The 26,864-nt window shown below is 41.7% G+C and overlaps 1 protein-coding gene across 3 annotated transcripts; it reads left to right on the top strand.

Annotated features, from left to right (window-relative positions):
• Window positions 1–832: 832 nt before the first annotated feature.
• On the top strand, window positions 833–25,110 carry LOC129816637 (cyclic AMP-responsive element-binding protein 1-like). 3 transcript variants are annotated; one of them, XM_055871367.1, is made up of 8 exons: window positions 833–962; window positions 15,354–15,448; window positions 18,773–18,919; window positions 19,986–20,086; window positions 20,175–20,323; window positions 20,570–20,752; window positions 20,974–21,130; window positions 21,361–25,110. In XM_055871367.1, the coding sequence occupies exons 2-8, from the start codon at window positions 15,362–15,364 to the stop codon at window positions 21,503–21,505; spliced, it is 969 nt and encodes a 322-aa protein (XP_055727342.1). In that variant the 5' UTR covers window positions 833–962; window positions 15,354–15,361; the 3' UTR covers window positions 21,506–25,110. The 3 variants fall into 3 exon arrangements, with proteins under 3 accessions (XP_055727342.1, XP_055727341.1, XP_055727340.1); XM_055871366.1 differs by having other exon boundaries at window positions 18,752–18,919; XM_055871365.1 differs by having other exon boundaries at window positions 18,749–18,919.
• Window positions 25,111–26,864: the final 1,754 nt, after the last annotated feature.

The following is a 26,864-nucleotide window of genomic DNA, read 5'->3' as shown; positions in this document are numbered from 1 at the left end:
CCCAGGAAGTATTTTTGGTGTAACAATAACGTTATAAGCCTACTATGCTATGCTATTATATTTGGTTCTCTAATGTAAAATGCTAATTAATCGTTCTTTACTAAACCAGCACACATGTAGCCTACAGTCTTTCATTATTCTCGCCACCGCCAGAGAAAAGACGGGGACGAAATCCTAATTTATTTATCTCTAGGCTGCTATACATATTTATTTGGTTTGTCTTTCTTTTGTTTTTCATGAAATGTTAGTGGTAATTAAACAAAATGTATTTAGAAAGTATCCTAATTAATTTTCCAGAAATAGTTTAACCAGCTCCATGTATTCTCAAATTGAAAAAATTGAGGGAGCATTAGTTGCCCTGTGCTCCAGGTACCACTACACCCCTGTTCCTACACTGTCAATGGTAGCAATTATTAGTCTTGTTTTTTATTTATTTAGTTAAGATCAATAATACATTTAAAAACAGGTCAAATACAGGCTACATAGCTAATAATATCCAATAAATAAAACACCAGGTTAAGAAAATATTAAAAACGTATAGTCGTAAATCAAGACACACCACAAGTAGCCACATCCTAACAATTGTACTTTGCAGGTGCCAACTAGTAGCTACAGAGTAACCTCCCGAAATGTAAAAAAAAAAATATATATATATGCTAGATTGTAACAGAAAGATTACAATTTGGACAGCGTTTGCGTGCAATGTGTCTAGCCTAAATGTTCGTTATTTTCCGTTCACTTTCGGGATCACTTCGGTTAACTCCGTCAGCCATTCGGCTTGTTCCGTCTATCATTCGGTTGTTCTCGATTGTGCCGCTGACGATTTGATTTTCCTCCCTCTCGTTCTCTGTTGTTGTTCTCGGTGACGCGACGGAGGTGTAGCCTGACGCGGTCTCTTACGTGTCGGCCTGAATAAAAGTGGAGCTCCGAGGGCCCGGGAGTGACGGAGGGAGTCTGTATCGGTAAGAGAAGACTAGTGTCCGGGAGGAAGAGAGACAAGGCGCGTCCCAAATAAGATATAATCTGTCCGGGTTCGGCCCGGAGGGACAAAGAGATCATGGCGGCGGGCTTGTTACAGGCAGTCATGCAGACATGGAGGGAGGGGAGGCTGCTGCGGCGAGTAGCCTGGAAAAAGACAGGGAATGGGGAGTAGGCTAGCCCGCCAGCAGGATCGAGTGGAACGTTGCTTGTTTGGACTGCATATTATGTGATGCGATTTTACAAGCAAATTCGCCCTGTCATGAAATCATAGTCTGTCCCTATAAAGATTGAAGGCTAATTTGCGCGCATTTGGGCTTGCCCAGCAGCCTAGCCTGTAGAATAGAAATGCAAAGGTAGCTGTCTAGATTGCATGTAGCCTACAAAATGTAGGGGTTAAACTAAACTCAACTGCTATATAATGTTTGTTACGAAAAATCTGGCTATTCTTGAATTTAAATTCTTAAAGTGCAAGATTATGTATCGGCTTCATAATATGAAATTATGAGATTTGTCGATTTTCTTCTTCTTTTTGTCCACTAGTTAAATCAATTATTTTTGGAGGAGGAGCGTTGTTGCTTGCCTTGTCTAAAATAAATTAACCTAGATACGTGCCCAGATTTGGATGTGGTTTATGTGTCCATATGCCTGGGGCGCTACAATATGTCCCTACAATAATATGGCCCGTCATGCTAGTCTATTTGTTTCTAGTCGGTTTGTTTGCCAAAACAATGTTATGCAAGTGTAGCCTAGTCGAAACCTTCTCAAACACAGGCTACCGAGTTTTTTTGCAGGCCTATTTTGGATATTTACTTATTATACAGAATTATATTGCTCCCAAAAGTTGACCTAAATGTAAAACCAATGGTAACCTATGTATGTATGTATTGTATGTCACACAGAGGCGGCGGCCCCACTCCATGTGGCTCTCTACCTTGTCACTGAGTTTAGCCTATTTTCTAATCTACTGAGTGGTAGTGGTGTGCAGTTCGTGGACGGTTCTTTATGAACGGCCCGAGAGATGTGACTCGTTCGATTGACTTGCTGGCCGCAATGAATTGAACAGCACAATGACGCGCTCCTCCGGCTCAGTCAATGATGTATATAAACCCTGGATTGCTGATGCTATGTGTTGGCCATTGAGAGGCTTTGAAGCCAACGGTCCAAGCATGGGTAGCTGCAGTTCAATATGGCGGCCGGAGTATTGGCGTGTGGATGTGTCGAAAGGTTGTGTTGCTGCCGGTAGCTAACTTGGCCATATTGTTTTTCTCTCACGTGATTTTATTTCAAGCAGGATAGCAGCCTACACAAGAAATAACTAATACTGATAACCGTGTAGATGTCACGTTGATACATAGTCTACTATCAATGGGACGGTCATGAGGCGGCAGGTAGCCTAGTGGTTAGACTGTTGGGCCAGTAACCGAAAGGTTGCTGGATCGAATCCACGAGCTCACAAGGTAAAAATGTTTCGTTCTGATAGGAAGGGGCAGTATATCGTATTTTATTATATACCAGTATTTATGCAGGGACCGATTTGGCTATTTACTTCACCTTCTATACCGGTATTTGAATGTTTGCTTTGTTAAATGTGAGACGCCATGTGTAATGTCCATTTTTATAGTTTACTTCGCAACTTGAGTCATCCCTCTGCTCTTTCTCTCTTGCGCCACTTTCAACACAGACCTAGCCACGCCCCCTGTCACTCAAGGAGCACATTTGATGTTCCTCAACCACGAAACACATTTTTTTCAAGTCAAACAGTTTGGATAGTTTGACTATGATTGGTGTTAAAACAATTCTAATGAAATTATTAAATGAAATCATACTCTACCTTAACCAGAATGTATTTAAAAATGCATTGGTTATAGAAAAGAATGCTATTAAAAATGTGCATTTAAAGTGTAACTTTTTAATGTGTATAAACAAAGTGCATATAAATCTAACCATTCAAAACGAATACAATCTGAACAGCATAATAGAATATAGCACCATATCAAAGAAAAATAAATAACAATGTGCAAAATCACACTTAAAACATTAAACTGGTCCCTCTTTTCTCTCTCTTTATTACCATGTTATAACCAGCAGCACACAGCAATGCTGACCATATTTTGCTTTTATGAGAGATTTGCATTCAGAAATGCAAGCTGCCTCACTTTCGAGGGGCTGATGCGGTTTCTTCTCTCAGTAAATATTTGTCCCGTTTTCGAGAAGACCCTCTCAGAGGGAACAGATGTGGCCACTATGCAGAGTCTCCCCGTCATGACTTTCGTACGCCGTGGGTAGACGGATGCCTTGTTCTTCCACCAGCTCAGAGGATCTGCAGATCTTTGGAGGAGATACTCCTTCAAATAGGATTGGACCTCCATTATGTCATCCATTATGGCTGAGGGATTCCTTTGTGCTGCATCCCCAGTTGTTCTCTCGTCAAACAGCAGACGTTTGTGGCACTACTGCTGGTGCTTCTGCTGCAGGCCCTTACACTGGAGTATCATTTTTGAGGCTGTCACATAGCTGAAAAGAGAGAACAGTAACTTATTAATTCAGGTTCATCTTTTGTCTACTGATACTACATTCTCATCTACTGCTCATATACATATATAATACTGGATTAAATCATGATGTAGTAATACCTGCTTACTGTACCTCTTTACTGATTTCCACAGTGACCTGCTCAAAGGTTTCCAGGACTTTGCACACCTCCTCCACCACCTCCCATGCCTCTTGGGTCAGAGCATCAACAGGTGCATTTACAATGGCCAGGGTAGAGATGATGGCATCCTTTGACTCAAAAAAACGCTTCAACTTATACAATTTTGAATTCCACCTCGTAGTCTTGTTTAGGCCTCAGCTCAGGCATCCCCATCTGGCGTTGTGTAGACTTTAGTTTTTCAGCACCTACTGTGCTCCTGTGGAAGTATTCCACAGCTGCTTTCACTTTGTCCACTGTGGCCTTCATCACCTTCAGAGCATCTCTTACAATCAGGTTGATTGTGTGGGCAAGACGTGGATGATGGGCCCATTAAAACATTTTCATGGCTTTGGTTATGTTAGCTGCATTGTTGCTAACACAACAGACCACTTTTCCATCTACTTGCCATTCTCTGGCCACTCTCAACAGTTCCTCTGCCAAGTTCTCTGAGGTGTGTCTGTCGCTGAACTCAAAGCAGTCTAGAAGACAGCTAGACATCGAAAAATCTGTAACTGACATGTAAGAAGTGGTTACCCTTGATGTCCAGCAGTCAGTGGTAAGGCAAACTGCCGTAGCTTTTTGGACTCTTTCTCGCACTGAAGCCTGTGTGCTCTCGTACAGTTGTGGAATAAGTGATTTGGATAGGGGTTTCCTGCTTGGAATTGTGTACATTGGATTTAGACTATTGCTATAACTTCTTAAACCTCTGTCTTCCACGATCGAAAATGGCTGGAAATCAGTGGCAATCATTTTAGCCAATGCATTATCAATTTGGCCTTGTTTTGCTACAGACATAGACTTTGGCATAAACTGGTCCATGTTTTGGCAAATTCTACACTGTGCTCTAACATTGTCTACATTATTAAAAGGCATCCAAATGCTACTGTGCTTCCGACTCATTTTCCAGCTGTTTTTTTCACAGCTGTCCTTCCTGTCTCTCCTCGGCTGCTAAGTGTGTGACTGTGAGTGAGTTTGCTCGGCCCTCCCTCACGCATCTGGTTCATTGGTTGACAATGCGTGTCTGATTGACTGGAACGACAGGTGAGGCTGTTAGTCTGAGCAGGCAGTCAGAACGAATGTGTGTGCTTGAGCACTTAGGCCTATATTATTTTATTTATTTTTTCGTTCTTTGAATTAGTTAATTCTATTCATTTAAATCTTTTGATTATTCATATCTTAATTTTTTAAATATTTTTATAAATAGATTCGGCTCTTCTGATATGCGATCCGGCTCCCTACGTTCACCTACAAGACCGACTTGTTCGCGAACAACCCATCACTACTGCATGGTCAATGCAGCACATGCAACAGTGTTGATGACAGCAATGCTGTTTTCTCTTTGCTTCTTAATATAAATCCACAAGCGTTCTGTAATGACACTATTAGTTTGTGTTTCTTACATCAGCAAACAGCTAATTTGTCTTTTCTTAGCAAGTTGCCCTAAATCTTGTGAGACGCTAATTGTTTGCCGCTAATGGTAATAGCTAGCTAGCTAATAAATGTACTGAGTAAGAGCAAACGTAGCTAGTACAGCCTGATAATACCAGTGATGGTGTAGACCTAATCAGAATGTTGTTTGTGCAACAGTATCTTCTAAATCAAAGAGGAATATGCAAAGCAAGAATATGTTAGCTACATGAAGTAGCTAAGAGAAAACATGTCGCCAAAGCTTATAGGGTCCCCTAGGAAACACTTATCAACACTTTTAGTTCTTTTCCTGTCACAATAACTCCTCCCTGGCATTTGAATTAGTTGTCATCTCAAACAACACTGTATTCAAAGTGACCACTATTATATTCTAACTATAGAATTAGAATAGTCATTCTATTTCCATGATTCCAACAGTTTTGCTCTAATTCACAAGTCAAATCGCAGTTGCAACATTTGGTTAAAAATAAGTCCTAGATTAATTGTCCATATCGTGCAGCCCTACGTGGCATTGTGGAAATGATCTCAAATGAGCAGTGGTGTAAAGTACTTAAGTAAAAATACTTTCAAGTACTACTTAAATCGTTTTTTTTGTGTCTGTACTTTACTATTTTTGACAACTTTTACTTCACTATATTCCTAAAGAAAATACTGTACTTTTTACTCCATACATTTTCCCTGACACCTAAAAGTACTCCGTTACATTTTGAATGCTTAGCAGGACAGGAAAATGGTCAAATTCACGCAATTGTCAAGAGGACATCCCTGGTCATCTACTGCCTCTGATCTGGAGGACTCACTAAACACAAATGCTTTGTTTGTAAATTGTGTTGGAGTGTGCCCCTGGGTACCTGTAAATAAAAACAAGAAAATTGTGGCCATCTGGTTTGCTTAATGTAAGGAATTTGAAATTATTTATTCTTTTACTTTTGATACTTAAGTATGTTTAAAACCAAATACTTTGAACTTTTACTCAAGTAGTATTTTACTGAATGACTTTCACTTGAGTCATTTTCTATTAACCTTTCAGTGATACCCATCCCGGATCCGGGAGCATCCTCATCAAAAAAGCTGACTAGCATAGCCTAGCCTAACGGGACAGGGATATCATATAATATAATTTTCATGAAATCACAAGTCCAATACAGCAAATGAAAGATAAACATCTTGTGAATCCAGCCATCATTTCCGATTTTTTAAATGTTTTACGGCGAAAACACGATGTATTTATATTAGCTAACCACAATAGCCAAACACACAACGGCATATTTTCACCATGTTTCCACCGCATAGGTAGCTTTCACAAAACCCACAAATAGAGATAAAATAAATCACTAACCTTGAACAGCTTCATAAGATGACAGTCTTATAACATCATGTTATACAATACATTTATGTTTTGTTCGAAAATGTGCATATTTATAGCTACAAATCCTGGTTTTACATTGCAGCCACCATCACAAATAGCACGAAAGCAGCCAGAATAATTACAGAGAGCAACGTGAAATACATAAATACTCATCATAAAACATTTATGAAAAATACATGGTGTACAGTAAATGAAAGATAAACATCTTGTGAATCCAGCCAATATTTCCGATTTTTTAAGTGTTTTACAGCGAAAACACAATATAGAATTATATTAGCTCACTACAATAGCCAAACACATAACGGCATTTACTCCCCGCCAAAATAGCTTTCACAAAACCGACAAAATAGAGATAAAATGAATCACTAACCTTGAACAACTTCATCAGATGACAGTCTTATAACATCATGTTATACAATACATTTATGTTTTGTTCGAAAATGTGCATATTTAGAGCTGCAAATCGTGGTTATACATTGTGAATACGTAGCAACAATTCACCAGAATGTCCAGAGATATTTTGGACACTCACCTAATCTGACCAAAGAACTCATCATAAACTTTACACAAAAATACTTGTTGAATGGCAAATGAAAGATGCACTGGTTCTTAATGCAACCGCTGTGTTAGATTTTTAAAAATAACTTTACTACAACATACAGCATGCGTTATTGTGAGACATCGCTCACCTATTCTCCGCGGTGTTGGAGTCAACATATTACACAGAAATACGAAATAACATCATAAATGTTGTCTTACTTTTGCTGAGCTTCCATCAGAATGTTGTGCAAGGAGTCCTAGGTCCAGAATAAATTTTTGGGTTTTAGAATGTCCATTTCTTCTGTCGAATTAGAAACTTTGGCTAGCCATGTGGCGCGAACATGCCCATCATCTCTTGGCACTTGGAACGAAAAATTCCCAATAAACTTTGAATAAACTGGTCAAACTCGGTTGAAAATTCTACTTTATGATGTTCTTCTCATATGTATCCAATAAAATGAGAGCCGGAGCAATTGGTAGTGTATACCGAACGCTTTTCAGAAGACAATGTGGAGCTCCCTCACGCGCCGTCGAAAACAGACAAAAGGGCAGACCTGTCACTCCAAAAGCTCTTATTCGGCCTCAGATCAAGCTAGACACCCCATTCAACCTTCCACTGCCTGTTGACATCTAGTGGAAGGCGTATGAAGTGCATACATATCGATAAATAAAAGCCAATTGAATAGGCAAGCCCTGACACAGAGCCTCGTTTTCAGATTTTTCACTTCCTGTATGGAAGTTTGCTGCCAAATGAGTTCTGTTTTACTCACAGATATAATTCAAACAGTTTTAGAAACTTCCGAGTGTTTTCTATCCAATAGTAATAATAATATGCATATTGTATGATCTAGAACAGAGTACGAGGCCGTTTAATTTGGGCACGATTTTTTCCAAAGTGAAAACAGCGCCCCCCTATTCACAAGAAGTATTAAGGTATCTTTACTTTTACTCAGGTATGACAATTGGGTACTTTGTCCACCACTGCAATTGAGTGCAGGAAATGCAGAAATTATAAAAGTGCTGAAATTTGTTTTGGTTGAATTGAACAGTATAAAACAATCAGAATGGAGAAAGACTCACTGAAATCACTTAGAATGTATGTGTTGCCACCCTAGGACCACTCACTACTCATAAAGCAAATGTAGAACTTGTGTTATTCAAAAACTAAAAATACCGTCATACCGTCCAATTTTTAAAAAATACCGTGATATAATATTTTGGCTATAACGCCCGGCCCTACGTTCTGTCCCTGAACAAGGCAGTTAACCCACCGTTCCCCGGGAGGCCGTCGTTGTAAATAAGAATTTGTTCTTAACTGACTTGCCTGGTTAAATACAAAAATTAATGGCGACAACACCGGGGGGACAGTGCCCTTCTCTCCAACTTAACAAGCACTACTGTCCGGCAAGGCATGGGAAGTCTACCTAGTAGCCAATATCAGGGTGACTGTCACAGTAAGCACACTCATACAACACATTAAGCAACAGTACACCCATCATCAATACTTTTAATCCAAAATTAACAATCGTCAGTTTTCTAACTGAAAATGTACCATTATTCGTGTAAAACTAACAGTTATATACGACTAAGACTCATCCTCTGGCTTCAAAACAGAAGTCCAAACTTTTGCAGTATAATAGCTCAATGTACGGTAGTTGCGCAGTAAAAAACAGCTCAATCAAAAGCGTCTAAACTATAGCAGGGCGCTTTCAAAATACCCACTCGCCCATACTCCGGTCGCCATATTGGGATGCCACTACCACAGATTGACCAATAAACCAGATATTTCACCAGAGTAAAACATTTGAAGCATACAGCTGGCGTTTCCACTCACTTCCAAATATGGCCAGCAGTGGGAGAAGATGGAGCGAGATGGATTTTGGCTGACATTCTGCTAATTTTCTTATTGATGAAACATTTGATCTCCATACAGTTTCCAAAACTAGAATGTGTAACAAAAAGAGTGCGTTTTGTAGACTTTACCCTTTGCCAAAGTTTCCGAAAATTGCGTTTAGAAGGAATGAAGGGTGAATTGAGTTATTGCACACGCACTTCACAGCTATAACGGAAATATACAAAGAAATGCTACAACCAATAGGATCTCACTAGCTTGTGTTGTGCCCCACCCACCTCCTTGCTTGTCCTGCCCACTATGATTAATTTCCTCCCATTGGAAACGACAGGTTCTGGTCTATCTTGGGTTAGTTATAAAAAATCTTTACCGCTACCTCTTCACGGGTCAGCCATATTCACACTCCTAGATGGATTAGCTGACAATGTCGGGAAAACGATGTGCACGCTTATTTCATGTCAATGCTAATATGGCTACAATTTGCTATAACAATCACAGCAGGTGCTCATTGTGCAAGTTTATTTATGTTTTCAACAAACATTGGATGCAAAATATAGTTTACATGTTGTCAACAATCTAAGCCGACCACGTCTGTTTTGCCACACGGCAGTTTTGTTGCTAAACAACCAACCCGTCTATTGGAATACATGGAATTCTACACTATTTCAGTTAAATGTTTTAAGGACAAAGTTACGGTGCATTAGGAAAGTATTCAGACCCCTTCCCTTTTTCCACATTTTGTTACGTCACAGCCTTATTCTAAAATGTATTAAATATGTTTTTCTTCATCAATCTACATACAATACCTCACAATGACAAAGCGAAAACAGGTTTTTAGAAATGTTTGCAAAAAACAGAAATACCTTATTTACATAAGTATTCAGACCTTTTGCTATGCGACTCAAATTTAGCTCAGGTGCATCCTATTTTCATTGATCATCCTTGTTTCTACAACTTGATTGGAGTCCACCTGTGGTAAATTCAAATGATTTGGAAAGGCAAAACCTGTCTATATAAGGTGCCACAGTGCATGTCAGAGCAAAAACCAAGCCATGAGGTTGATGGAATTGTCCGGACGGAAGCCACTCCTCAGTAAAAGGCATATGACAGCCGCTTGGAGTTTGCCAAAAGGCACCTAAAGACTCTCAGACCATGAGAAACAACATTCTCTGGTCTGATGAAACCAAGATTGGAGGAAACCTGGCACCATCCTTACTGTGAAGCATGGTGCTGTGGGGATGTTTTTCACTGGCAGGGACTGGGAGACTATGTATGGAGTAAAAAGTACATTATTTTCTTTATGAATGTAGTGAAGTAAAAGTTGTCAAAAATATCAATAGTAAAGTACAGATACCCCAAAAAATGACATAAGTAGTACTTTCAAGTATTTTTACTTAATTACTTTACACCACTGGTGCCAAGCTTGTAGCGTCATACCCAAGAAGACTCAAGGCTGTAATTACTGTCAAAAGTGCTTCAACAAAGTACTGAGTAAAGGTTCTGAATACTTATGTAAATGTGATATTTCCGTTGTTTTATTTTTTTATAAATTTGAGAGAATTATTTTTTTTTAAACTGTTTTTGCTTTGTCATTATGGGGTATTGTGTGTAGATTGATGAGGTGGGGGGGGGGGGGGGGACTATTTAATCAATTTTAGAAAGAGGCTGTAACATAACCAAATGTGGAAAAAGTCAAGGGGTCTGAATACTTTCCAAATGCACTTTAAGTATTTTTTTGTTGTTGTTGTAGAGGAGACAGTAACATTGGTCATCTAAATGTTTTTAGAAGTATGCATTAAGGTGTCTATAATAGAATACATCTGGCAAAAATGAATGTAGACATTTCTATAGTTTCCCAAATATTTTTTACAATGGTGTGGGAGAGCCAAGATGGAGGCATGGTGGCTTCAACACGATGGTGGGGGAGAGCCAAGATGGAGGCATGGTGGCTTCACACGATGGTGGGGGAGTTGCAAGATGGAGGCATGGTGGCTTCAACATGATGGTGGGGGAGTTGCAAGATGGAGGCATGGTGGCTTCAACACGATGGTGGGGGAGTTGCAAGATGGAGGCATTGTGGCTTCAACACAGCACCCCTAAATAGTCATCTAGTGTGTATATATAAATGATTGGGCTCAGCATCTGCTCTGACCACCAACTGTCTGTCATGTGCGCGCAGAGAAATAGATCATGCTGCAGGTAGCATAGAAAGGGAAAATGCATGTTTAGAGCTGATAAATGATCACACGGTGCAAGAGTGAATGCAGTCAATTGATTATTGAATGTTATCAATGGACACAGATTTGTAGAACCAAAACATGCATAGCCTGCCTCTGCTCAACACTCAAACTCGAATGAATCGTTGGGTGGCTGCTGCAGTTCGCAAATGATAGCCTATTGGGCAAATCTCTCTCGGGGCAGTCAAGCAATTGCATTCCGTTCATAATCTATTCCGGTGGCGGCCGCACCTAGACTTCGTTTCAAATGTCTAAAAAAAATAACCTTATTCGTATGCCTAGCAATCACAGTTGACATTGGTTTCAAGTACAGTTTTATACGTCTCAGTCACAGATGACAGCTCCAATAAAGATGAGAGCTCCAATATGCCCCCTATGGTGAACGAGAGGCTTGTAGAATCATGATTCTTTTGAGTTTTTAGTTCATCGTTCGCCGGTTGGGGATCCAGCATGTTCTGGGCATTAATGAACCAAATGAGTCGAAATATTAGTTGTTTTGACTTAAAGAGTCTAAAAGATCCAAGTCAATAAAAAGAGCCGAACTTCCCATCATTACTGAATGGGCCCGTTCGAGAGGATCACTTTTGTCAAGTCCCCTTTTCAATTGTGTTGCATTATGGGGATAAAAATTGTCCGACTTGCGCCTACATATCTAGCAGGTTAGCATTTTTCGTCATGAATCTTGTTCTGGAGCCAGCTCAGCAGTGGTCACTAGCTAGCACAACCACAAAGTCCTCAAATCTGATTTTAAACCTAACTTTAACCACACTGCTAACCCTAATGCCTAACCTTAAATTCTGACCAAAAAGCACATTTTTGTTTTCATACATTTAGCAATATAGCAATTTTTACAATATAGCAATTCTTTACTTTTCAGCTGGTCTACTTGAATTGCAAGGCAGAGTGAGTGCATTTGGCTGTTTCTCTTCCTGTGTCTGCACCTGGCACCTCTTCCAGGACCTTTCTTTACCACTGAAGAGGGCTTGTGGCTGCTGGCCCTCTCTCCACAACCAGACTTCCATGTCTAGCAGCCAGGCAACGGTCACTGGCAGTAGGTGGATTTCCAACATGGAATTCTCTGACAGAACTAGCTCTGTTGGGGTGGCATACCAGACTGGCAGCACAACAAGTCACAACACATCAGTCGTGTGTGTGTGTCCGTCCAGTCCTAGCTATCCCTGTTAGGTGAATCATTTCTCTGACTAGTCTGGAGACATGCCATGTTAACAAGACCGCAGAAGAGAAGGGGGGAAAGGGTTTTGGAAAGCAGGGGAAGAAACGGCCTGTAGGGGACAAAGCCAATGCATGACATGTTGCTTATTGGGTTTCTCGCGGTGCGCATGCCTGCCAAGTCTCTGAGTCGGTCAGCCTCGTGGAGTCTAGCAGCAGCTTGCCTATTGGTGAACATTTTGAAGCCTAAAAGTCCAGAAAAGGAAGAAATTGGGATGCGTAAATAATGGCACACTATCTCCTATATAGTGCACTACGTTTGACCAGAGCCCTATGATCCCTATGTATGGGGATTGGGTGTTATTTCAGATGCAGCCATTAGGTGGATCTACAGGCCTTCTGCTGAACAAGGTGCCCCAGAGGACTGGAGGGAAATGTCAGCTGCCCAGACACACACTAGCTGCAGGGAGGAAAGTGACACATTCCTACACAATGAAATTAATGACTTCTCCAGGGAACGTGTGTGTGTGTGTGTGTGTGTGTGTGTGTGTGTGTGTGTGTGTGTGTGTGTGTGTGTGTGTGTGTGTGTGTGTGTGTGTGTGTGTGTGTGTGTGTGTGTGTGTGTGTGTGTGTGTGTGTGTGTGTGTTGTGAGAGATGTAGAGGTCTTCACAGGTCCAACAAGTTGGACCCGTTTTGAAATGGACCTGTGTCTTTCCCACCCGGACCCAATATGCATACTTTTTTTGTATATATAGACACGTTCCGAACGGACCCGAGCACAGGGAGGGAGGGAAGCAGTAGAAAAGTCATTTTTTTAGGCTAACTGAGGCTGCATCAAACCGGGAGAAGCTGGATAAGCTAGCTAGATAGCTAGGCTAACTGAGGCTACATCAAACTGGGAAAAGCTAGATAAGCTAGCTAGATAGCTAGGCTAACTGAGGCTGCATCAAACCGGGAGAAGCTAGATAAGCTAGCTAGATAGCTAGGCTAACTGAGGCTGCATCAAACTGGGAGAAGCTAGATAAGCTAGCTAGATAGCTATGCTAACTGAGGCTGCATCAAACCGGGAGAAGCTAGATAAGCTAGCTAGATAGCTAGGCTAACTGAGGCTGGAACAAACCGGGAGAAGCTAGATAAGCTAGCTAGATAGCTAGGCTAACTGAGGCTGCATGCACATTCTCATCCTACAGTTACAAACAACAACAACTCCATTCAGAATATTAAGTAGCAGCCTACCTGTTGGCTCTTGGTCATTAAAACCTGTCCTTCTCCTTTAACATGGAGCGAGGCTCTATGACTGTAGCCTATTGCCGCTTTGATGACCTATGATTGGCCAATAACAAGCTACACTCGCCACTCTCATGAAAAGCAAAGAGCAGTAGCATAAATTATAAAAAAATGTATCTTTCTCTACTGAAGCAGTCACGTTTGGATCTATATTAGTACTTCCGGACAAGTCATTTGAAATTACACATACCCGAGACCCATGACAATCAGATCAGAGCCGTGACATTATTTAGAATTCTTGATCCGGACCCTCTCGGGTGTAGGTGGATCTCTGAAGACCTGCAGTGTGTTGGGCTCATGTGTTTATAACCCAGAAATTGGTCACTTCCTCACTCCACTACAATGTTGGTCTCTAAGGTATTCCTCAGCCAGAGTGGAATGTTTTTTCTTTATAATCATGCCGTCAGTTTTCCAGTGGTTGTCTCAGGGCATTCCTAAAATAAATGACATTGTCAAAAGGGTTGCCCTAACTCCCTCACTTACATGTACTGTATATTTACAGTATATACACTGAGTGTACAAAACACCTTCCTAATATGTACAAGGTGTCGAAAGCGTTCCACAGGGATGCTGGCCCATGTTGTGTCAAGTTGCCTGGATGTTCTTTGGGTGGTGGACAGTTCTTGATACACACGGGCAACAGTTGAGCGTGAAAAACCCAGCAGCATTGCCGTTCTTGACACAAACCGGTGCGCCTGGCACATACTACCATATACCGTTCAAAGGTACTTCAAAATCCTTTATCTTGCCCATTCACCATCTGAATGGCACACATGCACAATCCATGCCTCAATTGTCTCAAGACGTAACCCTCTTTTATTTAACATGTCTCCTCTCCTTCATCTACACTGATTGAAGTGGATTTAACAAGTGACATCAATAAGGGATCATAGCTTTCACCTAGATTTACCTGGTCAGTCTGTGTCATGGGAAAAGCAATGTTTTTTATAAACTGTTTGGGTCGAGCCCTGAATGCTGATTTGCTGACCGCCATTGAACATGTCAGATCATATACCATGGGTATGAGACAACATGTATTTGTTCTGCTCTAATTACATTGGTAGCCAATTTATAATAGCAATAAGGCACCTCAGGGTTTGTGGTATATGACCAATATATCATGGCTAAGGGCTGTATCCAGGCACTCTGCATTGCGTCTTGATTAAGAACAGCCCTTAGCCATGGTATATTGGCCATTTACCACACCCCCCCAGGCCTTATTGCTTAAGTATACTCAGTGTCGAAGACTATGATAAAGCTCAGGAATAGCCTTGAGGGCTGTCTGTGACGGTGCCATATTAACCTTCACTCGACCGCTCAGTCACATCTGTGAGAAGTGACTTTGTCAGTTTTAAACAGACTCATTATCCACGTCTATTTCAGGAATAGCCTTGAGCCTTTAGCTTCTTTATTCATTAAAACTGGCTGGACATCTGTGGTCCTAGTTTTATATGGATATGCACAAACACTTGGCTAACAGACAGAGAGTTGGTTGATTCTAGAGAAACTTTCCTCTAATGTCCTTCCAATGAACTCTACAGGAAAATTAATGAAACGCATTTCTCACAATGTGCTATTACATGATAATACCAGTTAACTATCAATTGTGTTGAAGTCTTCAATATTTACTTGTAGAAAATACTACTAAGCAGTAAGGCTACTACCATTTTGTCAATAAAAACCAGCTGAAAGGATCATTAGCATTACTGTGATTTTCTCCTTGTTGCTCATAACAAGACATGCATCAGAAAGACTTCTGTAACCCTCTTATACTCCGCTCCCCTTTTCCCCAAAAGCTAAGTCGATGACCATGGAGTCGGCAGCAGATGTTCAGCAGGGAGGAGACACAGCAGTGTCAGAGACAGACGGCCAACAGATCGCCCACTCACAGGTTAGTACCCTGCCATATACTGGTACAGTATCTCATCACTACTACCACTCACAGGTTAGTACCCTGCCATATACTGGTACAGTATCTCATCACTACTACCACTCACAGGTTAGTACCCTGCCATATACTGGTACAGTATCTCATCACTACTACCACTCACAGGTTAGTACCCTGCCATATACTGGTACAGTACCTCATCACTACTACCACTCACAGGTTAGTACCCTGCCATATACTGGTACAGTACCTCATCACTACTACCACTCACAGGTTAGTACCCTGCCATATACTGGTACAGTACCTCATCACTACTACCACTCACAGGAAAGCCTACACTGCCTCCCTGTCTCTCTACCACACACTGCTACATCTACCACATACTGCTACTACACACTACTACTTACTCACTGACTGATGGGGTATATGCTGACACTCCGCACACACACAGCAGAGATCTATGACTGACAGAGAGACGGTAATCAGCATGACCCTGTAGTACTAGAAATCTGGTCATCTACCAGAGGAGGCTGGTGGGAGGAGCTATAGGAGGACGGCTCATTGTAATGGCTGGAATACACGCAGGAGACAGTAAAATGGCCAGGTGACCAGGTCGAGACAGTAGGATGTCACGGGTCGAGACAGTAGGATGTCACGGGTCGAGACAGTAGGATGTCACGGGTCGAGACAGTAGGATGTCACGGGCCGAGACAGTAGGATGTCACGGGTCGAGACAGTAGGATGTCACAAGGCGAGACAGTAGGATGTCACGGGCCGAGACAGTAGGATGTCACGGGCCGAGACAGTAGGATGTCACGGGCCGAGACAGTAGGATGTCACGGGCCGAGACAGTAGGATGTCACGGGCCGAGACAGTAGGATGTCACGGGCCGAGACAGTAGGATGTCACGGGCCGAGACAGTAGGATGTCACCGGCCGAGACAGTAGGATGTCACCGGCCGAGACAGTAGGATGTCACCGGCCGAGACAGTAGGATGTCACCGGCCGAGACAGTAGGATGTCACGGGCCGAGACAGTAGGATGTCACGGGCCGAGACAGTAGGATGTCACGGGCCGAGACAGTAGGATGTCACGGGCCGAGACAGTAGGATGTCACGGGCCGAGACAGTAGGATGTCACGGGCCGAGACAGTAGGATGTCACGGGCCGAGACAGTAGGATGTCACGGGTCGAGACAGTAGGATGTCACTGGCCGAGACAGTAGGATGTCACTGGCCGAGACAGTAGGATGTCACGGGCCGAGACAGTAGGATGTCACGGGTCGAGACAGTAGGATGTCACCGGCCGAGACAGTAGGATGTCACGGGCCGAGACAGTAGGATGTCACGGGCCGAGACAGTAGGATGTCACGGGCCGAGACAGTAGGATGTCACGGGCCGAGACAGTAGGATGTCACGGGCCGAGACAGTAGGATGTCACGGGCCGAGACAGTAGGATGTCACAGAATATACTGTACATACTTACATCACTCACACTACCGTTTCATTCTCATACACACAAAAAATGTGTACGGTTGAAGTCGGAATTTTACATACACTTAGGTTGGAGTAATTAAAACTCGTTTTTCAACCACTCCACACATTTCTTGTTAACAAACTATAGTTTTCGCAAGTCGGTTAGGACATCTACTTTGTGCATGACACAAGTCAATTTTCCAACAATTGTTTACAGACAGATTATTTAACTTATAACTCACTGTTTCACAATTCCAGTGGGTCAGAAGTTTACATGCACTAAGTTGACTGTGCCTTTAAACAACTTGGAAAATACTAGAAAACGATGTCATGGCTTTAGAAGCTTCTGATAGGCTAATTGACATAATTTGAGTCAATTGGAGGGGTACCTGTGGATGTATTTCAAGGCCAACCTTCAAACTCAATGTCTCTTTGCTTGACATCATGGGAAAATCAAAAGTAATCAGCCAAGACCTCAGCAAGAAAATTGTAGACCTCCACAAGTCTGGTTCATCAATGGGAACAATTTCCAAATGCCTGAAAGTACCACGTTCATCTGTACAAACAATAGTACGCAATTATAAACACCATGGGACCACGCAGCCGTCATACTGCTCAGGAAGGAGACGTGTTCTTTCTCCTAGAGATGAACATACTTTGGTGCGAAAAGTGCAAATCAATCCCAGAGCAAAAGCAAAGGACCTTGTGAAGATGCTGGAGGAAACCGGAACAAAAGTATCTATATCCACAGTAAAACGAGTCCTATATCAACATAATCTGAAAGGCCGCTCAGCAAGGAAGAAGCCACTGCTCCAAAACCGCCATAAAAAAGCCAGACTACGGTTTGCAACCGCACATGGGGACAAAGATCGTACTTCTTGGAGAAATGTCCTCTGGTCTGATGAAACAAAAATATAACTGTTTGGCCATAATGACCATCGTTATGTTTGGAGAAAAAAGGAGGAGGCTTGCAAGCCGAAGAACACCATCCCAACAGTGAAACATGGGGGTGGCAGCATCATGTTGCGAGGGTGCTTTGCTGCAGGAGGGACTGGTGCACTTCACAAAATAGATGGCATCATGAGGCAGGGAAATTATGTGGATATATTGAAGCAATATCTCAAGACATCAGTCAGGAAGTTAAAGCTTGGTCGCAAATGGGTCTTCCAAATGGACAATGAAGCCAAACATACTTCCAAAGTTGTGGCAAAATGGCTTAAGGACAACAAAGTCAAGGTATTGAAGTGGCCATCACAAAGCCCTGACCTCAATCCTATAGAAAATGTGTGGGCAGAACTGAAAAAGCGTGTGCGAGCAAGGAGGCCTACAAACCTGACTCCGTTACACCAGCTCTGTCAGGAGGAATGGGCCAAAATTTACCCAACTTATTGTGGGAAGCTTGTGAAAGGCTACCCGAAACGTTTGACACAAGTTAAACAATTTAAAGGCAATGCTACCAAATACTAATTGAGTGTATGTAAACTTCTGACCCACTGGGACTGTGATGAAAGAAATAAAAGCTGAAATAAATAATTCTCTCTACTATTATTCTGACATTTCACATTCTTAAAATAAAGTGGTGATCCTAACTGACCTAAGACAGGGACTTTTTACTAGGATTAAATGTCAGGAATTGTGAAAAACTGAGTTTAAATGTATTTGGCTAAGGTGTATTTAAACTTCCGAATTCAACTGTACCCATACAGACACAAAATAATGTAGCAAACAGGTATTTTATAAAAGTACGTAGTATGGCCCAGAAAACCCCAAGTTTTTCCATACTAGGAGAGACTCGGGGGTTCTAGTCATAGGTGTGTCCCCCCTGGACAGCAGGATTATGTTTATGCTTTGCAGGTTTCCATGGCAGCGGGCCACGCCACGTCCAGTGGTCCTACGGTGACCCTGGTGCAGCTGCCCAACGGTCAGACGGTCCAGGTTCACGGGGTCATCCAGGCCGCTCAGCCCTCGGTCATACAGTCACCACAGGTCCAGACTGTTCAGGTCAATAAACCTTTTCATCTAACCTTTTATTTGTAGAGGTTTGTCTCATTAAGATAAAAAAATAACTACAACTTTAGCTTAGATACACCAGCTTTGCACCCTGGGTACAACTCTGACCACCACAACAGGCCACAAGAAGAATATACTGTGATGGAGCTAGTATTATTTCACAGCTGTCGTGGAAATTTCCTGTATTACTCAATAAAGAGAGAGAGAGAGCCAACCACACACAAGTCAGAGTTAAATTATATATTCCATCTTTAATATATATATACAAGCTTCACCAAAGCCCTTTAATGACTCTCAGATCAATTCAGTGTCTATAAATGAATTCTCTGAGTGCTTACAAAACAATTCTTAGTTTCATTTATAGCCAAGATACACCCCTCTCAACTTACAAAGAATCCTTTACCCGAAAGAGGAGTATCCTATCGCTAGACAGCATCAGCTATAAATCATCGTTCAGTTTGATCTCCCAAGACAAGGTTTAAATCTCATGCTTGATACTTCCCTGTCTACCAAAACATTACCTCATCCAATGGCATATATCAATAGTCATTTCTAGATACTCTCAAACCTGGACAAACTCAAAATCGGACAGTGAGCCCCTTAGGTCAAATACTAGGTCAAGATAAGGGCAACCTCAGAGGGGACATGGTTCCAAACACGGCCAAACTCCTTCCCCCTATGAGAAAAGTAGGGAGTGACTGGCGTATAGACATTGTATGAGATAACTAACTGGTTTCCCAATTAATAACTCCATCCCATGGTTTAGGAATAGTTACAAACAACGTTCCCATAAGAAACCAACATTCCACTCTGTCCTCCTCCCCTTCTGATATTCTACATAGCACCACATGGTTTAACAGATATATTGACATATGAAGACAAGCCTGATCTCTCCCCTCTCTGGCCCCAAGTTACCAATCCCTAGCTCAGAAGATTCTAATGACATGTATCTCACAAGCATATGATGACAATAACATCTTATCTATCTGTTACTTAGCTAAATCTGATTCTGCCACGACACAGCCCAGCACTAACACACCTGATCGAACTGTTTCAGATCTCCAACATAGCAGAGAGTGAAGACTCCCAGGAGTCAGTGGACAGTGTGACTGACTCTTTTAAACGCAGAGAGATCCTCTCACGACGCCCCTCATACAGGTACACTTTGATGTTTGTGTGATAATGCTGTACTGTTACGACTTTTAGTGTGTGTTTTATCTAATGTCCTGACCTCTGACCCTAACAGGAAGATCCTGAATGACTTGTCATCAGGTGACACCCCAGGGGTTCCCAGGATTGAGGAAGAGAAGTCGGAGGAGGACCTAGCCCCCGCCATCACAACGGTTACCATGCCCACGTCATGCCCTATCTACCAGACCAGCAGTGGCCAGTACAGTATGTCACCTTTGACCCTTCGTTCTTTTACTCTACAATGTCACTGACAACGATGTTATTTACAGTAAGAGGGTAGTTTAAGCAAGATCTTTAGTTGTTTATGTTGCAACCTTATTTACAAACTCTCATCTCTCATCTCTCTCTGTCGCCCTCTCTCTCTGCCTATCTTCCTTTCTGCCTCTGCCTCTCTCATTCTCTCTCGCCTCCTCCCTTTCTTTCTATCTCTCCCTCCCTCTCCTCTCTCAGTCGCCATCACCCAAGGCGGTGCGATCCAGTTGGCCAATAACGGAACAGACGCGGTCCAGGGACTGCAGACCCTGTCCATGTCCAATGCTGCGGCCACCCAGCAGGGCACCACCATCCTGCAGTACGCCCAGACCTCGGACGGCCAGCAGATCCTGGTGCCCAGCAACCAGGTGGTAGTGCAAGGTGAGTGGTAGTGCAGACACTGGCCTTACCTCTTTGAACTCACAAACAGACAATCGGTGTGTTTGAATGGAATCAGTTTGAGCTCATCTAAATTAGATAATGAGTAGTTATCCTGCGTGCCAGGTCATCTGTATATCAGTAATCCATTGCAACTGCAATGTAGTAGATTTCAAACACATGGTTCCATATTTGACCTCCTGGATCATTCCATTGTTCCCCAGCTGCGTCTGGAGATGTGCAGGCCTACCAGATCCGCACGGTCCCCAACAGCACCATCGCCTCTGGGGTGGTCATGGCCTCCTCCCCTGCCCTGTCTGGCCAGGGGGGCCCAGAGGTAGAAGTTACCCGCAAGAGAGAGGTCAGACTCATGAAGAACAGGTGAGGACATACAGTCAGAGTGAGGTTCTCTTTGGTTATGGTCCACTGTGAACTCCATTTAGCCAAACATTATAAGTGCTCATACATGCTACAAGTAAAGCGTTACACATGTCTGCATTAAGTAAAGTGTAACCAAGATCCTAGAGAGATGCTGTGTACCATCCCATACTAGCTGAGCCAATAGCCGGAGGTTTCCCTGACTGTGTCTTGGTCCTTGTTGTGCCACACAGAGAGGCGGCCCGCGAGTGTCGCAGGAAGAAGAAGGAGTATGTCAAGTGTCTGGAGAACCGCGTGGCCGTGCTCGAGAACCAGAACAAAACCCTGATAGAGGAACTGAAAGCGCTTAAAGACCTGTACTGCCATAAATCTGAGTAGCCCCAAACTACCCCATCAGACTGCCCACCGACCTGTACAGAGACTCTGCCAAGCGTTTTCCCCCAGGCATGACCCCTGACATCTGAAGCAAGAGGATGTGAGAGAGAAGACAGAATGAAAATGGATTAATGGATGGGAGATCAGTGACGGACAGTGCTTTGTGGGAATTGTAGTTTTGTAGGTAAACACAACCACCCCGGCCAATACGTCCCCCAATCTCCCATCCACCAATCTATTTTCACCATGTCTTCTCTCTCACATCCTCTTGCTTCCACTCCTTCTTCTCCCGCTCACTTGTTATCCACCTTTTCTTTTATCTTCTCCTCTCCCAACTTGTCTCAATATTATCACATCGTGGAACACAAAGGATGAGGATTCATGTGTCAGTTGTGGATCCAGAGATAACGCGATGAGACAAAACACTAACTCTTACACTATTCAAGCTTCTTGTTTGGGGTTTGTTTACTGGGAAGTCAAGTCACAGACTTCCCACATTGTTAGTCATTTTTTTATTAACCCGAAGCCTCTTATGTAATCACTAACAATGGTTAGCCAATCAAACAAGAGGGTTTGTGTCTGACTGTCCAATAAGCTCAAGAGGAGGTCAAAACAAGGAAGTCAAGACAGCCTCTAGAACCCTGGTATTGGAGTCAGTTAGGACATGTATATGAGATTGCTTTGCACAGTAGATCAGATGAGATCAGATCATGTTGTTTTGAGTTAAACCTCCATGATCAAGATAACCCATCAACTTGGATTCATCTTCCATTTCAACTGTCTTGGCTGTTTTCTTCCTTTTGTTACTTGTTGATATCTGAGATTTTATAAACTTTTGTTACACTCTAAAGATGTCGGTTGTTGCTGAGTGACGGTGAAATTTGGATCCCATATAACTACTAAAGGAAACACATGAATATCTGCAGATAGGAACCAATTGTCAGTACACTCCACAGCCTGAAATTCACCCAAGTAAATCTTGCTGGAATAGATCATTTTGTTATCTCCGGCATAGATACATACACATATTTACAGTGAGTGAATGACTGTACATGCATACATATGATTACATTAACAATACGTTACTAGGTTTACATAGGACTTGGGATCCATCTTCCAACGTCACAGACAGAGATACTTTGTATTCTGTTTATGATTGGATAAAGTAGTACCATATTGTATTACATATGAGTTATTTTTCTTTTGATATTATTACTGTACATGGAGCCTACAGCATGTGTAGATTTTGCTATGATATTTCTATTGATTTGGGAGAAAAAAAATCTTATGCATAATATGAAACCAATATAGATTTACGTATTTGTATCATACACTGCAGTACATAAAATGTAAACCATATACAGTACATCTATATTCCTTTAGCTTACCAGGCTTATCACAATGTCGGCAGCTAAAAGGCCTTTTTTAACTCCTCTGCTCATCTTTAGGTTTTGTTAACCGAACGTAGCAGGCGTTTCTCTCTTTCTGGTCCTGGCGAGAAAAATAAACTGTCAGGAGAGGTTCTCTTCTGCACTGTTGAACCAATCCTGTAAATGTGGAGGAGGAGCTAAGATGGAGTGTCGGCTTGTTAACGTCCAATAACGGAAGTGTCATCACAGGCTCTCTTTCCATTTCCCCTGAAACCCGGATACATCCGGTAGAGTCCGACCCCGCACAGAGTGCCTTTTCTAGACAGGCAAGTGGACAGCATGTTTGAACCTATTAGGGACCCACAAGATATATCACTTCAATTATTGCTCTAGGTTTCATTTGGCTGTAAATGGCTAAGAAATCAATTTAATGCTTCCTGCCACACCACTCATCTGTACAGAGGACTGAGAGCCCCAAGTGGTTGTAAAATCCTCGAGCGAACGTTGTAACAGGTTTACTACAAATCTATTTTATCACAGAGGCCTGTGAAATGTATCTTTTTTGTACTTGTTATATTTGTCCTCGTAGAAAAGGCAGCAACACGATGCACCGAAAGCTGTTTTCCTTTTTGTTAGGTTTTATGTCATGTGTAATGTCACAGTACAGTAAATGGATTTGTTTTAGTTTTTATTCATTGTGCTTTATGAATAAGAATTAATTTTAGACACCAGAACACAGTATGGTTCAGCCAAATCCGAACCTGTAATATCTCAATACAAAACTTGATTTGTGTAAATAATCAGTACCAAAATCCTAGTTTGTTAGTCTTTTTGTATTCAGGAGGACGCATCAGGAATCTAAATATTGGGTGAACCATGAAAAACAAATCAACACATTGGAATTTCAAAAACTATCTTCAATGTGAATACGCAGATTCATCTCACACACATCTAACATAACAAAGCATTGCTTCTTGAGTTTCCAGTTTGCTGTTGGGGGATAAAGGGGTAGCCTTAAATATGACTGATGAAGTTTAATGGTTTGTATTTTTACTGTGTTTGTATGTTGAGATTAAGTCAATACAGTGTTGCTCTTTTTTTATACATTAAAGGACTGTTTCAAAAGTACTGTATTCATCATGTTATCTGAATGTTGTAAATAGGAAAGTGGGTTGGGGTGAAATGGTCACAGAAAGAAATGTGCTTGTGATTGTACAATGGCAGCACTGTAATTTTGTTCTTCAGCACTGTAATTTTGTTCCATCCATTGATTTTTATGGATAATCCCTCTTTCCTGGTCCTACTCTGTTTCACACAGACAATTTGACCTGATAAATTGCATAGGTGATCTCTTAGCAGAACTGTTTCAGGGTAGATTATGCATTCATGCTGAGGAGATGCAATTTGACACAGCACACCTTGAGCCTCAGCTTTTTGAGCCTCAGCTATTTTATGACAGAAGAGCAGATCTGACAAGAGTAGGACCCAGTTTACCAAAAGCATCTTTTGAAAAATTATCAATTTCACAGGCCTCTGTGATAAAATACATTGTAGTAAACCTGTTACAACATTCGCTCGAGGCTTTTACAACCAACCATTTGGGGCTCTCGGCCCTCTGTACAGATGAGCGGTGTGACAGGCGGCATCAAATTGATGTCTTAGCCACTTACAGCTAAATGAAACCTAGTGCATTTTGGTAAACCGGGCCCAGGTCAATGCCTCTAACAACACAGCATGTGAGATTTGCTTGAAAAGAACATGAATTGTCATCTTGACAAAATACCAGTGAAGATGCCAATTGGTCAATTTGCCTATAGGCTTGTTTATTTGTATTAAATTCAGTTTAAGTAGCTGAATTAGTGGAAGAATATCTATAGCTTATAGTGGTTTGGTTTCTGGAGCATTTTGAGGTTCATAGAAACCTGACTTTACTTCCTGCATGAACAGCCTGTCATAGCCAAACTTTGAACAATAACCTATTTCTAAACTTTTGTGCCCTGTTTGTATATTGCTAATTTTACAAGTTGTAATCTTTAAATACTGTTTATTGTACATAATGTAATCCTGTTAGGGGAGGTTTTATTGTGTTGCAGTTGTGTATCAGTCAGTTGTATATACTGTGAACAGCATTACCTTGCTAAACATGCCACACTCAAGACAGATTTGAAAGTGCTATGTAACACTTATTGTACTGCTCTTTTGGAAACATTTATGCCACAATAAATTGCATTCAAAGTGTCTTATTTGTCATCATTTTATAAAGTGATCAAACCTTAAAACATATAAGCTACAGAGCCTTCTAGGAGCACTTCTGTTTTCACCCAATGAGAAACCTTCCTGCTGTCCTGGATGTGTGACAATACCTTTTTATACTAAGAACATAAAGTACCTTTATCAAGATTGGGTTGAAGAGAACATTTTTGACAAGAGTTCTGCTCTTTCTTTTGTCTAAAATGAAGCTATCTTATAATTCATGCCAAACCATAGCTCATAATCAATGGTACAAGTGAGGCCTCGGAGGTCCTATAGATATCCAATCCACCAACAGCCAGTTGAAGTGATAACATTGATTGAAACACTAAGTTTAAAAGGGAGCTGAGAGAGCTCTTTGGACAGACAGACAGAACAATGCCATGATGTTGTGGAGCACTTGCTATAGGGCCTGTAGTCATTAATCACATGTATCATAGACTAGATACAGACTTGCTGAGGAAGCTCTTAGGACTGTTGACAATGGTATAGAGGATCAATATGGTTGATGATCCCAGATGATATTACACACCGGTGACTTCAACCAACACGACAGAATACAATTAGGAGCTTCAATCCAACTCATACAGGCCTGGTTTTCACTCTGCATGAGTTTCTCATGATAGCTACATAATGTATTGTCCTCTTGTACAGTGGTATTTGAAAACCATTGCAGCTGAAAGCTATGTGCACATTTTTAAACCAAAATTGTTTCAACCCAGTTCTACAGTGTTTTTGATCTGTGCTTTCTAGAAGGAATACATTTTCAGGCACTCTTTGTTTAAAGGCGCAGTGCAGTCAAAAACTAGATTTTCTTGTGTTTTATATATACAGTACTAGTCAAAAGTTTGGACACACCTACTCATTCAAGGGTTTTTCTATATTTTGACTATTTTCTACATTGTAGAATAACAGTGAAGACATCAAAACTATGAAATAACACATATGAAATCATATAGTAACCAAAAAAGTGTTAAGAAAATAAAAACAGATTTTATATTTGAGATTCTTCAAGGTAGCCACCGTTTGCCTTGATGACAGCTTTGCACACTCTTGGCATTCTCTCAACCAGCTTCATGAGGTAGTCACCTGGAATGCATTTCAATTAACAGGTGTGCCTTGTTAAAAGTTAATTTGTGGAATTTCTTTCCTTCTTAATGCGTTTGAGCCAATCAGTTCTGTTGTGACAAGGTAGGGGTGGTGTACAGAAGATAGCCCTATTTGGTAAAATAACAAGTCCATATCATGGCAAGAACAGCTCAAATAAGCAAAGAGAAACAACAGTCCATCATTACTTTAAGACATGAAGGTCAGTCAATGAGGAAAATATCAAGAACTTTGAAAGTTTCTTCAAGTGCAGTCACAAAAAACATCAAGCACTATGATGAAACTGTCTCTCATGAGGACCACCACAGGAAAGGAAGACCCAGAGTTACCTCTGCTGCAGAGGATAATTCATTAGAGTTACCAGCCTCAGAAATTGCAGCCCAAATAAACGCTTCACAGAGTTCAAGTAACAGACGCATCTCAACATCAACTGTTCAGAGGAGACTGCGTGAATCAGGCCATCATGGTTGAATTGCTGCAAAGAAACCACTACTAAAGGACACCAATAAGAAAAGGAGACTTGCTTGGGCCAAGAAACACGAGCAATGGACATTAGACCGGTGGAAATCTGTCCTTTGGTCTGATGAGTCCAAATTTTTGATTTTTGGTTCCAACCGCCGTGTCTTTGTGGGATG

The sequence above is a fragment of the Salvelinus fontinalis genome, chromosome 19 (genome assembly GCF_029448725.1).
Source record: "Salvelinus fontinalis isolate EN_2023a chromosome 19, ASM2944872v1, whole genome shotgun sequence".
In the NCBI taxonomy this organism is placed as follows: Eukaryota; Metazoa; Chordata; class Actinopteri; order Salmoniformes; family Salmonidae; genus Salvelinus; species Salvelinus fontinalis.
The sequence above is the reverse complement of the archived record's forward strand: the minus strand, read 5'-3'. Positions and strand labels throughout refer to the sequence as shown.

Coding starts and splice junctions, on each gene's coding strand:
- LOC129816637 (XM_055871365.1), top strand. CDS start 15,362: ATGACCATGGAGTCGGCAGCAGATGTTCAGCAGGGAGGAGACACAGCA. Junction 15,449..18,748: donor AACAGATCGCCCACTCACAG/GTTAGTACCCTG, acceptor CCCCCTGGACAG/CAGGATTATGTTTATGCTTT. Junction 20,087..20,174: donor TCACGACGCCCCTCATACAG/GTACACTTTGAT, acceptor TGACCCTAACAG/GAAGATCCTGAATGACTTGT.